Source organism: Cervus elaphus, chromosome 20, assembly GCF_910594005.1.
Source record: "Cervus elaphus chromosome 20, mCerEla1.1, whole genome shotgun sequence".
In the NCBI taxonomy this organism is placed as follows: Eukaryota; Metazoa; Chordata; class Mammalia; order Artiodactyla; family Cervidae; genus Cervus; species Cervus elaphus.
The window spans coordinates 24,082,179-24,099,254 of NC_057834.1; the positions used below are offsets into that span (position 1 = coordinate 24,082,179).

Genomic DNA, 17,076 nt, shown 5'->3' on the forward strand with positions numbered 1-17,076 from the left:
TAAGTCACTTCAGCCGTGTCCGAATCTGTGCGACCCCATAGACGGCAGCCCACCAGGTTCCCCAGTCCCTGGGATTCTCCAGGGAAGAACACTGAAGTGGGTTGCCATTTCCTTTTCCAATGCATAAAAGTGAAAGTGAAGTCACTCAGTCATGTCCCACTCTTAGCGACCCCAAGGACCGCAGACTACCAGGCTCCTCCACCCATGGGATTTTCCAGGCAAGAGTACCCGAGTGGGATGCCATTGCCTTCTCCATATATGCAGATGACACCACCCTTAGGGCAGAAAGTGAAGAATTAAAGAGCCTCTTGATGAAAGTGAGAGAGGAGAGTGAAAAAGTTGGTTTAAAGCGCAACATTCAGAAAACTAAGGTCATGGCATCCAGTCCCATCACTTCATGGCAAATAGATGGGAAAACAGTGGAAACAGTGACAGATTTTATTTTCTTGGGCTCCAAAATCACTGCAGATGGTGACTGCAGCCATGAAATTTAAAGACGCTTACTCCTCAGAAGAAAAGTTATGACCAACCTAGACTGCATATTAAAAAGCAGAGACATTATTTTGCCAACTAAGGTCCGCCTAGTCAAGGTTATGGTTTTTCCAGTAGTCTATAGGGATGTGAGAGTTAAACTATAGAGAAAGTGGAGCATGGAAGAATTGATGCTTTTGAACTGTGGTGTTGGAGAAGACTCTTGAGAGTCCCTTGGACTGCAAGGAGATCCAACCAGTGCATCCTAAATGAAATCAGTCCTGAATATTCACTGGAAGGACTGATTTAGAAGCTGAAGCTCCAATACTTTGGCCACCGGATGCGAAGAACTGACTCATTGGGAAAGACCCTGATGCTGGGAAAGACTCAAGGTAGGAGGAAAAGAGGACGACGGAGGATGAGATGGTTGGATGGCATCACCAAATCAGTAGACATGGGTTTGAGTAAACTCTGGGAGTTGGTGATGGACAGGCAGGCCTGGCGTGCTGCAGTCCATGGGGTCGAAAAAGAGTCGGACACGACTGAGCGACTGAACCGAACTGAACCGAACCGTAGAGCACGGAAGAACCTGAAGCACTGGCTGGCCCTCTTTACCTACTCTGGAGGATATTACGCAATAATGTACAGAAATTTCTCCAAGCCATCCTCGTGACAACAACCCCACCCACTCATCTCCGCCAATCAGAATGCTTGGCCTCTGTGCCCTCGCTCCCCCTCCACCCCGCCTCCTCGGTCGCACGAGGCGGAATCTTCCGGTCGCAGACTGTTTTTCTCCTGGAGAGGCCGATGCGCCTGCGCACCGCGCCCTGATTGGCTGAGAGCTGAGGCCCTGCGCGTGCAGACCACAGCCTCGGTTACTAAGGGCGGGAGCCCGGCGAGGGCGCCGGGTGTTGACTGAGGCTCTCCTCAAGGCCTGACTGCGCTCGCCATGCCGAACCGCAGGGCCAGCCGCAACGCCTACTATTTCTTCGTGCAGGAGAAGATCCCCGAACTGCGGCGGAGAGGCCTGCCAGTGGCTCGCGTCGCTGATGCCATCCCCTACTGCTCCGCTGACTGGGCGGTAAGGCTGGAGGCCCGTGAGCCCGGGGCCAGGCAGTTGGCAAGTGGGAGGGCCAGGCGGGAGGGAGAGAGGCCTTGGGAAGACCAGTGACCCCGGGGCCCTGCTGGAGGGGGAGGAAGCGCCCCGTCCCCGGTCAGGGGCAAACCGACGCCGGAACTGCCTCCCAGTAATGGCCAGGCATCTCTTGCGGGGCCTCGGGCATTAGGCCCTCACTGCTGCTGGTTGTTTTCCCTTTCCATCTCCTTAAGCTCCTGAGGGAGGAGGAAAAAGAGAAGTATGCAGAAATGGCTCGAGAGTGGAGAGCTGCCCAGGGGAAGGACTCCGGGCCTTCGGAGAAGCAGGTAAAGTTAACCAGAGAAGAGCAGCCACCTACCTCACAGGTAGGCATGCTCAGTAAATGCTGGATGAGTGAATGGATTAATGTCAAGAGTAGACGACCGGGTGATTTGGGTGAGTGCAAAAAAAGAGTTTTTCATTTTTTTCTTGGTGTCAGAATGCTTGCTGAAAAACGGGCAGGCTCCTGAACTAGGGCACACATTGGTTTTGTTCAATGGTGAAGGCCAGGGAAAATCCCATTAGGAAACCTGCAACCAATAAACCATGATTAGCAAAAGGTAGTCTTGATATTTAGGATTTGTACTAGATGGCTTCTAAGGGTCCTTTTGAATTCTTTTATGATTGAAGAATCTCTTTTCAGATGTTTAACAGTAGTTTGGTCCATTCTCTCTTTTTAAATGACACTAGTCTGTGTTTAAAATATTGAAATATCAGTATCTGTGGATGTTGATTAATGTTTTGTGCGCTTTACAGGAAAGAGTTGAATAAAGTTTATTTGAATTTATGTCTGTGTAGCAGAATGTTAAAGCACTGAATAAAATCTGTTGCTGATTCATATCTAGAAATATGAATTTTACCCCCTCCCTCTGTATTCTTCCCATTCTGACATAGCAAAAGTTCTATTCTTATTATAAACTGCTAACATTGGATTGAAATGCAATAGTTTTGCTTGTTTTAGGTTGGAGAGATTTTTATCTTATGGATTTATGTTTGAGTAGAAGCTCTACTCAGTTGAATTCGAATTAATTATACTTGTGAGCCCTGATTTTTTTTTGTGTGTCTTCTTTTCACTACAGTTTCTTAAGATATTTCCCCTCAAAATAAAAGTCATGTTCTACATATACATCATTGAGACTTGGAGTCAGCACAGTCTGGCTTTTACTTTGAGTGAAGAACAAACAGTGTTAGAGTACTTGGCAAATGATATTCTTTTGGCCACTGGACAAGCATGTATTATATGACTCCATAGGATTAGATTATCAGTAGTGGGGAAATGGCTTTCAACAGTAATTGGACTGGTTATTTACCACTCAGCCCCTTGATTCAAAATATTTTTAGATTTTTGCCATGTCTGACTTTGGGTGTTGGTGTTATAGACATTTATTTATGTACTCATTGGATTTATTGGCTTGGAGTGGTTACTAAAGTAATCTATGCTATGGGTTGTTTCACAGTTATTTTGCTAAATTTAAGTATATGATATAAAGTGGGCAAGAGTTTAAATATATGGTCAATGATTACCTTTCTCTTTAGAAACCTATTTGCACCCCATTGAGGAAGCCAGGCATGCTTGTACCAAAGCAGAATGTTTCACCCCCGGATCTGTCAGGCTTGTCTCTAAAAAGTGATCAAGGTAGAGTAATCCTACAGTGTTTTGCTTATATAAATTTGGGCACTTAAAATTCTATGTTATGTTGATCAGTAAACTTGTCTTCTCTTCATTTTGATTCTGCATTTCAAAGTAACTGACTATGATGTTCGAACATGATGGCACTAAAGTTGTAAAAGATCAGGTAATAACGCATTTGTTGAAGTAACACTGGGTTTTTGTTTTGTTTTTTTTTTTAAACAAAAATCTGGTTTCTACCATGTCATATGTTTTTAGACATATTTTTTGAATTCAAGTGTTTATAGCTAGACACTTAAATATGTTTGTTTCAAAAGTAAAGATAAATTGAGCCTAGGGCAGCAAAGAATATAGTTAATCAGAGTCCTTGCTATTCCTTCTGGCTGGTTTTTTTTTTTTTTTTTAATTAAATGTATTCTAACTTTGTTAAAAACTTCCTAATCTTTAGTAGTCCTTAAGTGTGGCCAATCCTGGAAAATAATACCTTTCTTACATTTTCACATTTCTTTCTTCCTTTAGAGAATTTATAAGTGGTCTTGTGTGTATTGGTAAAAGGTAAAGAGTGAACTCAATTGTCCATAGTTTGTACTAGAATTTTTCTATACTGATTCTGCTTGGTTTTATTTTCCATACCCTTCTATTTCTTGAATATGGGTCACAGCTTTTCTTAAGTCATTACTCACATTTAAGGCTTATGTATAGCTAAGTTATGTAGAGCTAGCTGTAAGTTTGAATAATTTTGTTATTTCATGCAAAGAGTGGTTACTGCTTTAATCCTTGGTAAATGTTACAAAAATTTATTTATCTGATACACCTGATTTATTTTCTCTTTTCCAATTTATTTAGGAATATAGGAACAGAAGGAGAAAGATTCTAAAACTTTTGTTTTTATCAAAGGAGTAAATCTTGAGATGCTCATGTGTTTGTGTTTTTTTTTTTTTTTTTGAAGCTCTCCTTGGAGGCATTTTTTATTTTTTGAATATTTTTAGCCATGGCGAGCTACCTCCTCACTGTGAACAGCGCTTCCTCCCTTGTGAAATAGGCTGTGTTAAATATTCTCTCCAAGAAGGTATTATTGCAGATTTCCACAGTTTTATAAATCCTGGTAAGTAGCCAATTAGAGTAGATCCTAGATGTTAAAAAGTCACTTTTTTATGTTGATCTTATTTGATAATAGTATTTTTCTTAAAAGCTGTTGCATGGGTGAGTTCTTCAAATGTAGACTGGGTGAAAAACTACTGAGAATGAAGTGTTGACAGAGTTTTTGGTTTGGGCTTTTAACCTCAAGTAAGAGTTAAAGTTGAGCAGGTAGAATGCCTGAAAAAATCTGTAGCCTGCTGTTTGCTTATCTGTAGTTTTAGAATCTGCTGAAAGCTTTGCTGTTTACTTTCTTTCCCCATCCTTCACATCAACAGTTCCTAGTTTTTAACTTGGTGTTGACTTGTAACCTTGAGCAAAATGTTTATCCTTTCTGAACCTATTAATTAATCTGTAAAGTAGGGGTAATACCTGTTGGAGGGCTGTTCTAATGTGGGAGACCTGGGTTCGATTCCTGGATTGGGAAGATCCACTGGAAAAGGGAACGACCACCCAGTCCAATATTTTGGCCTGGAGAATTCCATGGACTGTAGTTCATGGGGCTGCAAAGAGTCAGACATGGCTGAGCGACTTTCACTTTAACTTTTCTAAAGAATACATGAGGAGGTATGAAAATAGACTAGTATTTAAAAGACTTTAAGATAATATTATTCCTACTACTGTTCCACCCCATCAAAAGCAGTTAGTAATGAACACACAGGATTTCATTCATTTCTCAAGTTGGTAGATAGTAGTTAGGGGAGTACTGTACCTTTTAGAGATTAGTGGGAGGAATATATAGGGAGAAGAGTTTGGGGAAAGAATAATTTCATCTTTAGTTTTGTCAGTTGCTTTAAAATTCATTAGGAGAGTCCAACACTTTTCCTTGTTTTGAAATAACAGGAAAACAAATTTTCCTACTTAAGGAGAGTTGCTGCTTAGGACAATTTTTGAACAAGTGTAAAACGTTAAAAAGGCAGAACTTGGAGACTTTCCTCTGAGAAATATGTCAGTTATCTTGGTGTATCGAGGGCCTCATGAACTGTGGCCTTTTTATGGACTCCTGGCTAAGACTCCTTTAGCACAGATTTTCTTTACCTAGTATTTCTTTCTCTGTGAGGACTAACTTTTTAAAGTAGTGTGGATAATATACCAAGATTCTTTGATAGTCATCATACCTTTGGTTAGGAAAAAACTCCTTTGAGGTTTAAATCTTCTGTAATTTCACATAACAATAGCAATTACCTGTGTTATGATATGGTCATCCTATGGAATATGACTGTAGTACAACTGAGAGCTTCTGGATTTCTGCATCTCTCAATAAAATATTTTGAATTACAGGTGAAATTCCACGAGGATTTCGTTTTCATTGTCAGGCTGCAAGTAAGTATAAAGGAGTGGGATAGAATATAGGCATTGAATATAAACACCTGGGTAAGATGCTCTTTAAACAGACACATAAAACATTGGGGGAAGATAATCTTAAATTATTGTTAGTAAATCTTCTTAAAAGTGGTAGATAGTGTATGTAAGCCTTCAAAATTTTTAAATTACAAGCAATGATAGAATAATGTCCTTTTCCTTTTATGGAGATTGTGTTTTTATTTCTGTTTTTTTTTTTCTGCTTATATCCTTTGGCTTGAAGATCAGTGGCTTTTACTGGCCAGGTGCTTAGGTAGGTCTTCTAATAGGTATAAGGTTATCTAGATTTAGGGCTATTCACAGAAATGTCCATTCAAAAGTAAGGGGGGAAAAGTTTATGCTTCAAAAGTAACAGAACGGTAGTGTTAAACAGATGAAACAGCTATGAATTGATTTTTCAGATGAGGAAAACAGGTTTCTATGTAAAGCATCTGCAACTGAAGGATGTGACTATATAAATCTGACCTCTTGTACTCTTTTCTAGAAACTATATTTTAACCAGTTTCTTCTTTTCAAATAAAAATCAGGATAATAGGTTTGTTTTTTAGTTTTTATTCAAAATGTCAGCGTTTAAAAGTTTTTTCTTAAAAATGTAGACAACTAGTCTGTAGAAGTGTTTGAAATTAAAAATAAGTTTTTCAAATCTGCTATAACAAGCAGCTGTTTTGTAATACTTATAATATTGTTCTTTATAAATGAAGAGAATATTTTAGATTCATTTTTTATTTGTTGAGTTTTTCCCAGTATTTTTTTTAGTAAAAAATATGTATTAGTCCCTTTTCTGTTTGTTTTTTTGAATCAGAGCTGTAGGCTTTGGAACAGGGAGTTTAAGGCAGTGTTTTCGTAAGTTCCCTTATGTAGCTTTGGGTGAAAAAAATGTATAGAATAAAAATGCTGTTGTAACTTTGAGATGTGAACCTAGGTCATCTCAAGTGTTAAATTGTCTGAAGCTATTTGGCAAAATAGGTAGTAGTAAAAAAGTAGAAGTAGAAACTTAGCTGGTGAATTAATTTCACATTTTTGCTTAAGCTCTGTTTATGGTTTGTTCATCTCATGAATGCATTGGAATCCCTACCTATATGCCAGACACTCATTTGTGAGAATGCCCATTACTGTTTATTTTGTTTCTGATTAATTTTTTTTTAATCATTTAAAAAACATATTTTTGCAATGTTTTCAAAATTAAGGGATTAACAGAAAGTGTGGTTCTTGAAAACAAACCTATCAAGGTCTCCAGGAATGTTTTCTTAAGTTATTTTTCACACTATTTGAAACCACGCACAATGTTTTTCATTCAGGAAACCTAAAATACTTGGAGCTTACCAGTTTAAGCATGTCTTAAATTGCCAATTTGATAACCCCAGGAAATGTATCAACTAAATAAGATAAATGACTGTATTAGAATGACAGCGATGTCAACAGAGTAACTAAAAATACCGAGGATAGTGTAATCCAGCTGATGTTTCACACAGTAACACTCTGAAAGAGATATACATGATTAATAGCTAAGGATGGTACATTCAGATCTTCCCAATGCTCCTGTGTATCTGGTCTTTAAGAAGTACATGTGAAACCAAGTGAAGGCTTCATGGGCATTATGGTTTAACACATTATATTGAAGAGTTTTAAGACTGGAAGAGATTTGGATGGTCTCCCATGTCCCGCCCACCCCTACAGTGTTCCTCTGAATGGGAGTTCAGGTTCTGCGTGTCTGTGTTGGGGGTGCGGGGGTAGGTAGGAGATGCGGGCCCTCTCCTCCTCCCATACTTCACCAGAGGCACTCTGCCTCTTTTCCTTTCTGTAGTTAATTATGAGACAGAAGTTCTGCTTTAACATGAGCCAAGCCTTAGAAACTGCTTTCAGCTTCCTATATGGAAGGAAGGTCTGTCAGCTTTTAAAACGAAAACTTCATACACACATAAAAGGATTATAACATTCACTTGAAGTTTAAAGAATATTAATGAACAGCAGTGCGCCCGCCAGTCAGCTGAAGAAATAGCACTTTGCCGTTATCACTGAAGACCCCTGTATTTCTCTTGGATTTCATCCCCCCCCTTAAGAGAACCACTGTTCTGAATTTTGTGTTATCTCCTTTGTTTTATGAATAGTTTTAGGATAAGTACATAGTGAAATAATGTGTTTTATTTTGCTCGTTTGAACCTCTCGGTCGTGTCTGACTCTGCAGCTCCATGTGCCGCCCCCCAGGCTCCTCTGTTCATGGGATTCTTCAGGCAGGAGTACTGGAGTGGGGCTTCCCTTGTGGTGCAGTGAATAAGCCTCTGCGCTCCCAGTGCACGGGCCTGGATCAATCCCTGGTCGGGGAGCTAGATCCCACACGCCGAAACTAGAATCGGAGTAGCCAAATAAATACATGTTTTATTAAGAAAAAGAAAGAATACTGGGGTGGGTAGCTATTCCCTTCTCCAGGTCATCTTTCCAACCCAGGGATTGAACCCAGGTCTCCTTCATTGCACGCAGATTCTTTACTCTGAGCCGTCAGGGAAGCTCCACATATTCTATATATTTCTGTGTATTTTTTAAATGACGTCTTTCCCCGTTTCTCTGTTGGATTGTTTGTCATCTTTATTGGTGTATGGAAGTTCATAATATGTCTATCTGTTTTTATTGATTATTTTAATCATGTGCAGATACCTGTTTTCATTTTTCTCTCATGGGTATTTTAATTTATAGAAGTTTTTATTGTTAATTTAGTATCAATTATTTTAATTGATTATTTAATGTCTCAATTTCTTCCCTGATAGTTTGTGGGTGCTTGGGGTCTTATTTAAGAATTCCCTTTTACTTTTTTTATAGTAAACTTTAAAGAATTTATTTTGACTTGACCTACTTATATTTCTCAGAATAAGAATATATACATTATTTACCAATAAATGCTTAATGCTTTAAACTTATAATTACCTTACTTGCAGAAATTTGGCAATCATTTCAATTAACTGGAAAAATACAAAATTTTTTGTTCTTATAATTCAAAATATATTTAAAGTAAAACTTCTATAGCAGCCAAAACCTTTAATCAAAAATTCAGAACTGCAGTCTCTTAAGGGTAACAAAATGGCCACATACTAATTATCTTGATTATTAACACAGGAAAAAAATATGTGGCTCTTCAGACAAGACTGGCTAGCAGTTGGTACAGTGTTCCTTTCTGGGCACACAAAGCTGTCTTTATTTTATCTGTTCAAACACAGACAGTTGCTCCAACTTTAAAGTTTAAACGGACTTTCAACATTTAATATTGGTGATGCTTGCTAAGATTTAATAACTCCCAGCAATGAGAATCAGAAAATGATCACAACTAAAATTATCCTAAAGGACTTAACTACTACACAGAGTAATCTGCTATTCAGTAGTGTTTTTGAATTATGTGGTATTTTTCCACAAACATAGCACCTCATTAAATATCTTGTAAACCACTTTGTAGTTACAATAAGGGTTGGGAGGTTAAGTTCCAAAGAGAATTATGTAATTAGTTTCACATAACATTGAAAGACAATGCAAATCTCAGGCAAAATCAGCATTAGGAATGCAGTCTGTTGATCGCTACAGCCCATGGAGTCGCCCATACTCCAGTGGATGCTCATCTATAATGGGAACCATCTTATTCAGACATGGTATTAATACTACACTTCCAAAGTCCGAGTAGATAAACATTGAAATGGACTCCTCCTTTACAAATCATCTATTAAATATGCCTATAATATGAAAAAAATTTTTTTCCAAAAGGTCAGATGAGTTACACTTATTTTATCCTTAACCCCAGGTAAAGAATTCCTTTCTCCTTGAAGGCCATGAAGATATCTTTATTTTATAGTTCCAAGATCTTATTCCACTTGGAATTGACTTGTGTATGATGTGAGGTGGAGATTTTCTTTTTTTTTCCCATGTGGATAATCAGCTTCTCATTTATTGAATAATCAGTGTGTTCCCTGTGTGTAGTGCCACCTGTATCACGTTGTACTTCTGTTTATGCGTGAGTCTTCTTGGTATCTTCTGTTCTTTAATCTTCTTGTTTTTTAGTGCCCATATGTTAAAACACAATATTTTCATAATATTTACTTAACTTTGTTCTTTTGGAATATTATGGCTGTTCTTGTCTCTTTGCTCTTCCACGTATAATTTATTGCACTTCACAAAAAGGCTATTAAGAATCTCCCGATTTAGAATCACAGGATTCTTAATCTTAGGATTTGGGGGATTTTTAGGGGAGTGTTTGTGCATTTTTATTTTAATTTTTATACATTTTTTAAAGATTGATTTCCACTTATTACAAAATGTTGGTTATATTCTCCATGTTATACAATACATGCTTGAGTATATTACACCCCATACTTAGTACCTCCCATTCCCCCACCCCTATGTTGCCCCTCTGCCCACTGGAAGCCGCTGGTTTGTTCTCTATATTTATGAGTCTTTTTTTATATTCACTAATTTGTTGTAGTTTTCAGATCCACATATAACCCATATCATATAGTACTGATCTTGGTCTGATTTATTTCACTTGGTATAGTGTCCTCCAAGTCCATCCATTACAGCAAATAGCAATGTTTTATTCTTTCTTAATGACTGGGTAGTAGTCCTATGCGTGTATATATCACAGCTTCTTTTTAAATTTTTATTTTATATTTGAATATAGTTGATTTGGGCTTCCCAGGTGGCATGAGTGGTATAAAAAATCCACGTGCCAGTGCAGGAGATGTAAGAGACATGGGTTTGATCCCTGGGTTGGGAAGGTCTCCCGGAGGAGGGCACAGCACCCTCTCCAGTATTCTTACCTGATGAATCCCATGGACAGAGGAGCATGATGGGCTACAGTCCGGGGGTTGCCAAGAGTTGGACACAACTGAAGCAACTTAGCATGCGTAGCACACACATGATTTTTACAACATTGTGTCAGTTTCAGGCGAACAGCAAACTAATTGTTACACATGTGTGTGTATCTGTTTTCCAGATCCTTTTCCCGTGTAGGCCATTATAGAGTATTGAGTAGAGTTCCCTGTCCTTGTTGATTATCAATTTTATATATAGTAGTGTGTGTATGTTAATCCCAAACTCCTAATTCATTCCTCCTCCCCTTAACTTTCCCCTTTGGTAGCCATAAATTTGTTTTCTAAATCTGTGAATCTGTTTCTGTTTTATAAATAAGTTCATTTGTATCATTTTTCTTTTTTTAGATTCCACATATAGCAATACCATATGTTTCTTTGTCCGACTTACTTCACTTGGTATGATAATCTCTATAGGTTATAGAGATTGTCTATTGGTCTATCCATATTGGCTGCAAGTGGCATTTTTGTGGGGAGGGCCCCCCACCTCCACTGCACACAGTGTGGTATTTTACTTCCCCAACCAGGGATTAAACCCATCCCTCTGTAGTGGAAGTGCAGAGTCTTAACCACTGGATGCTGGGTAAATCCCTGCAAATGGCATTATTTTATTATTTTTTATTCCATTGTATATATGTACCACATCTTTATCCATTGATCTGTTGATGGACGTTTAGGTTGCTTCCATTTCTTGGCTATTGGAAATAGTACTGCAATGAACACTGGAGTGCATGTATTCTTTCAAAGTATGGTTTTCTCTGGATATATGCCTAAGAGTAGGATTCTTAGATCATATGGAAACTCTCTTTTTAGTTTTTTTAAGGAACCTCCAGACTCCTTTCATAGTGGTTGTACCAATTTACATTCTTACCAACAGTGTAGGAGTTTGCCTTTTCTCCATACCCTCTCCAACATTTACTGTTTGTAGATGTTTTGATGATGGCCATTCTGAAGTGAGATTTTGATTTGCATTATAATCAAAATTATAGTGCAAATTCATTTAATAATTGTGCAATTTTATAGTAATTTATAATATAAATTATAACAATTTATAATATTATAATTTGCAGTAAATTATAATGGAAACTTTATAATTAACACAATTTTTATATTTATAAAATTTATAAAAATATACAATTTATTTTAAAATTTATATAATTATAATGCAAATTTTGGAAATTAAAATTATTGAGGTGATAATTTTTATTTGCATTATAATTTTGATTTACATTTTGATAATTATTGACATTGAGCACCTTTTTATGTGCTTTTTGGTCATCTGTACATCTTTGGAAAAATGTTTATTAAGATCTTCCACCCATTTTTTTAATTTTTATTTTTTTTTATATTCAGCAGCATGAGCTATTTGTAGATTTAGGGAATAATGCCTTGTGGGTTGCATCATTTGAAAATATTTTTTCTAATTCTGTGGGTTGTCTTGTGGTTTTGTTTATGGTTTGCTTTGCTGTGCAAAAGCTTTTAAATATTCATTTATTTTTATTTACGTATTTATTTTGTTGAGCCAGGTCTTAGTTGTAGCACATGGGATCTTCAAACTTTGTTGCAACATATGGGATCTAGCTCCCTGATCAGGGGTTGAACCAGGGCTTCCTGCTTTGGGAACTTAGAGTCTTAGCAGCTAGACCACTAGGGAAGTCCTGTGTAAAAGCTTTTAGTTAGGTCCTATTTGTTTATTATTCTTTTTATTGTTATTAGGATGTGGATCCAAGAAGATACTGCTGTGATTTATGTCAGAGAGTGTTCTGTTTTCCTCTTAAGAGTTTTATAGTATCTGGTCTTACATTTAGGTTTTTAATCATTTGGAGTTTATTTTTGTGTACATTCTTAAAGGATGTTTTAATATTGTATCATTCTGTCACATGTGTCTGTCCATTTTTCTCAGCACCACTTACTGAAGAGACTGTCCTTTCTCCATTGTAATTCTTGCCTTCTTTGCTGTAGATTATTGACCGTAGGTGAGTGGGTTCATTTCTGGGCTCTCTATCCTATTCCATTGTTCTGTGTTTTTGTATGAGTACCATACTGTTTTGATGACTGTAGCTTTATAGTATAATCTAAAGTCAGGGAGCCTGATTCCTCCAGCTCTGTTCATCTTAAGATTGCTTTGACTCTTTGGGAGTCTTATGTGTCTCCATACAAATTTGAAGATTTTTTTGCTCTAGTCCTCTAAAACAGTACCTTTGGTAATTTGATAGAGATTGCATTGAGTCAGTACACTACCTTGGGTAGTATAATCATTTTGACAATATTGATTCTTCAGATACAAGAACATGGTGTGTGTATATATATATATATATACATATATATATGTATACATATATATATGTGTATATATATATCTGTGTCATCTTTAGTTTCTTTCCTCTGCATCTTCTAGTTTACAGAGTACAGGTCTTTTGCCTCCTTAGGTTAAGTTTATTCCTAGGTATTTTATTCTTTTTGATGTGATGGCAAGTGAGATGGTTTCCTTATTTTTTCTTTCTGTTCTTTTGTTCTTAGTGTATAGATAACGCAACAGATTTCTGTGTATTAGTCTCCTAAAATTTTATTGAATTAATGAACTGTAGTAAGTTTTCTGGTAACATCTTTAGGATTTTCTATGTAAGCATCATGTCATCTGCAAACAGTGATGGTTATACTACTACTTTTCCAATTTGGATTCCTTTTGTTTTCTCTGATTGCCCTGGCTAGGACTCCCAAACTATGTTCAATAAAAGTGGTGAGAGTAGACATCCTTGTCTTGTTCCTGGTCTTAGAGGGAATGTTTTTAGCTTTTCACCATTGAATATGGTGTTGAATTTGTCATATGTGGCCTTTATTATGTTGAGGTATGTTCCATCTGTGCCCACTTTTCTATGGATTTTCTTTAATTTGTAAATGAGGTGCATCACACTGACTTGGAGATACTTAAAATACTTCTATCTTTGGGATAAGTCCATTTGATCATGATGTATGATCCTTTTAATATACTGTTGAATTTAGTTTGCTAGTATTTGTTGAGGTTTTTGCATCTTTGTTAATTGATACTGGCCTCTAATATTTTTGTGTGTTTTCTTTGCCTGATTTTGGCCTCATAGAATGAGTGTAGAAGTGTTCCTTCCTGTGCCATTTTTTGGAATAGTTTCAGAAGGATAGATGTTAACTCTGCTCTAAGTGTTTAATAGAACTCGCCTGTGATGCCATCTGGTCCTGGACTTAACTTTGTTGGGAGTGTCTTAATTAGTTTCAGTCTCAGTACTTGGGATTGTTCTGTTTGTATTTTCTGTTTCTTCCTGGTTTGGAAGGTTGTTCTTTTCTAATAAGCTTCCCAGGTGGCTCAGTGCGGGAGACATGGGAGACATGGGTTCCATTCCTGGGTTGGGAAGACCCCCTGGAGGAGGAAATGGCAACCCACTCCAGTATTCTTGCCTGGAAAATGCCATGGACAGATGAGCCTGGCGGGCTACAGTCCATAAGGTCTCTCAGAACCAAGCACAGCTGAGCAACTGAGCACAGATAGGTACGCACCTTTCTAATAATTTGTCCGTTTCTTCTAGATTGTCCGTTTTATTGATGTATAGCTGCTCATAGTAGCTTCCTATGATCCTTTGTATTTCTGTGGTATCCGTTATTTCACATCTAGTTTTGAGTTCAGCCCTCTCCCTTTTTTCCTTGATGAGTCTAGCTACAGATTTATCAATTTTGTTTATCTTCTCAAAAAACCAGCTTTTGGTTTCATAGACCTTGTCTATTATTTATTTTGTCTCTATTTAATTCATTGTTTTGTCTCCATTTCATTTATTTCTGCTCTCTTTCCTTCTGCTAATTTTAAATTTTTGTTTTTTCCTCTGATTGCTCTAGATGTAATGTTAGATTTTTTTTATTTGACAGATTGTTCTTGTTTCCTGAGATAAGATTGTATTGCTTATAAACTTCCCTCTTAGAACTGCTTTTGATGCATCCCATAAATTTGGATTATCGTGCTTTTGTTTGCATTTATCTCTTAAGTATTTTTTGCTTTCCTCTTTTTTTTTCCCCATGATCCATTAGTTTATTTAGTAGCATATTATTTATCCTCTGAGTGTTTTGTTTTTAAGTTTTTTTTTTATTGATTTTTAAAAAATCTTCTAGTGTTGTGGTTGGAAAGGATGATTGATGTAATTGCAGTTTTACCCAAGCTTGCTTTGTGGCGTAGCCTGTGATCGCTCCTGGAGAATGTTTCCTGTGCACTTGAGAAGAATTTGTATTCTGCTGCTTTCAGAATGTTCTCTAAGTATCAGTTAAGTCTGTCTGCTAATGTGTATTTAAGACCTGTGTTTCCTCACTGATTTCAGTTCGGATGGTCTGTCTGGTGATGTGATGTGATGTTGAAGTCCCCGCTCCTGTGTCACTGTCGATTTCTCCCTTCACGGCTGGGGTGTGTGTCTTGCTCAGTTGCTCAGCTGTGTCCGACTCTTGTGATCCTCTGTCCATGCGATTTTTTCCAGCAAGAATCCTGGAATTGGTTTCCATTTCCTCCTCCAGGCCCAGAGGCCCATTTCTTCCTCTTCCCAACCCAGAGATGAAACCTGAATCTCTATGACTGCTAGCATTTGCATTATACGTTGAGGTGCTCCTATGTTGATTGCATGTATAATTGTTAATTCCTCTCTTTGGATTGATCTCTTGATCATTGTACAATGGAAGTGACAAATAGGTTCAAGAGATTAGATCTGATAGAGTGCCTGAAGAACTATGGCCAGAGGTTTGTGACATTGTACAGGAGGCAGGGATCAAGACAATCCCCAAGGAAAAAAAATGCAAAATGGCAAAATGGTTGTCTGAGGAGGCCTTACAAATATCTGTGAAAAGAAGAGAAGCAGAAAGCAAAGGAGAAAAGGAGAGATATTTCCCATTTGAATGCAGAGTTCCAAAGAATAGCAAGGAGAGGTAAGAAAGCCTTTCTCTGTGATCAATGCAAAGAAATAGAGGCAAACAATAGAATGGGAAAGACTAGAGATCTCGTCAAGGAAATTAGAGACACCAAGGGAACATTTCATGCACAGATGGGCACAATAAATGACAGAAATGATATAGACCTAACAGAAGCAGAAGATATTAAGAAGAGATGGCAAGAATATACAGAAGAACTATGCAAAAAAGATCTTCACAACCCAGATAATCATGATGGTGTGATCACTAACCCAGAGCCAGACATCCTGGAGTGTGAAGTCAAGTGGGCCTTAGAAAGCATCACTACGAACAAAGCTAGTGGAGGTGATGGAATTCCAGTTGAGCTATTTCAACTCCTAAAAGATGATGCTCTGAAAGTGCTGCACTCAATATGCCAGCAAATTTGGAAAACTCAGCAGTGGCCACAGGACTGGAAAAGGTCAGTTTTTATTCCAGTCCCAAAGAAAGGCAATGCCTTTGTAGTACTTTTGAAGTTGTACTTTTGCTCAACATTCAGAAAACTAAGATCATGGCATCTGGTCCAATCACTTCATGGCAAATAGATGGGGAAACAGTGACAGACTTTATTTTCTTGGGCTCCAAAATCACTGCAGATGGTGATTGCAGCCATGAAATTTAAAGACGCTTCCTCCTTGGAAGAGAAGTTATGACCAAGCTAGACAGCATATTAAAAAGCAGAGACATTACTTTGTCAACAAAGTTCCATCTAGTCAAGGCTCTGGTTTTTCCAGTAGTCATGTATGGATGTGAGAGTTGAACTATAAAGAAAGCTGAGCGCTGCAGAATTGACACTTTTGAACTGTGGTGTTGGAGAAGAGTCTTGAGAGTCCCTTGGACTGCAAGGAGATCCAACCAGTCCACCCTAAAGGAGATCAGTCCTGGGTGTTCATTGGAAGGACTGATGCTGAAGCTGCAATACTTTGGCCACCTGATGCGAAGAACTGACTCATTTGAAAAGACCCCGATGCTGGGAAGGATTGAAGACAGGAGGAGAAGGGAACGGCAGAGGATGAGATGGCTGGATGGCATCACCGACTCAGTGTGCATGAGTTTGAGTAAACTCCGGGAGTTGGTGATGGACAGGGAGGCCTGGCGTGCTGCAGTCCATGGGGTCACAAAGAGTGGGGCACGACTGAGAGACTGAACTGAACTTGATCATTAGGTAGTATCCGTCTTTGTATGTTCTATGTCTTTATTTTAAACTTCATTTTTTCTGATACGGGTATTATTCCATCGTTGATTTCCTTTTGCATGGAATATCGTTTTCCATCTCCTCACTTTCAGTCTATATGTGTCCCTAGATCTGAAGTGGTTCTCTTGTAAACAGCATGTATGTGGTTTTATTTTTGTGCGTTCAACCACTGTATGTCTTTTGGTTGGAGCACTTGATCTGTTGACATTTAAGTTAATTACTGATACATATGTACTTTTTGCTATTTTGTTAGTTTTGTACTTGTTTTTATAGGTCTTTTTTCTTCCTCTTTTATTCTCTTGTGATTTGATGACTGTCTTCATGTTATGGTTGGATTCCTTTTTCTCTTGTG

The 17,076-nt window shown here is 37.8% G+C and overlaps 1 protein-coding gene across 1 annotated transcript in view; it reads left to right on the plus strand.

The window, feature by feature from the left end:
* Positions 1–1,287: 1,287 nt before the first annotated feature.
* The window catches only part of MAEL (maelstrom spermatogenic transposon silencer), a 48,626-nt gene continuing 32,837 nt past the window's right edge, over positions 1,288–17,076 (plus strand). The window contains exons 1-5 of the mRNA XM_043877380.1: positions 1,288–1,552; positions 1,801–1,893; positions 3,143–3,242; positions 4,186–4,341; positions 5,655–5,696. Of these exons, the coding sequence (XP_043733315.1) occupies positions 1,421–1,552; positions 1,801–1,893; positions 3,143–3,242; positions 4,186–4,341; positions 5,655–5,696 (523 nt within the window). The 5' untranslated portion in view covers positions 1,288–1,420. The remainder of the gene's footprint in view (positions 1,553–1,800; positions 1,894–3,142; positions 3,243–4,185; positions 4,342–5,654; positions 5,697–17,076) is intronic.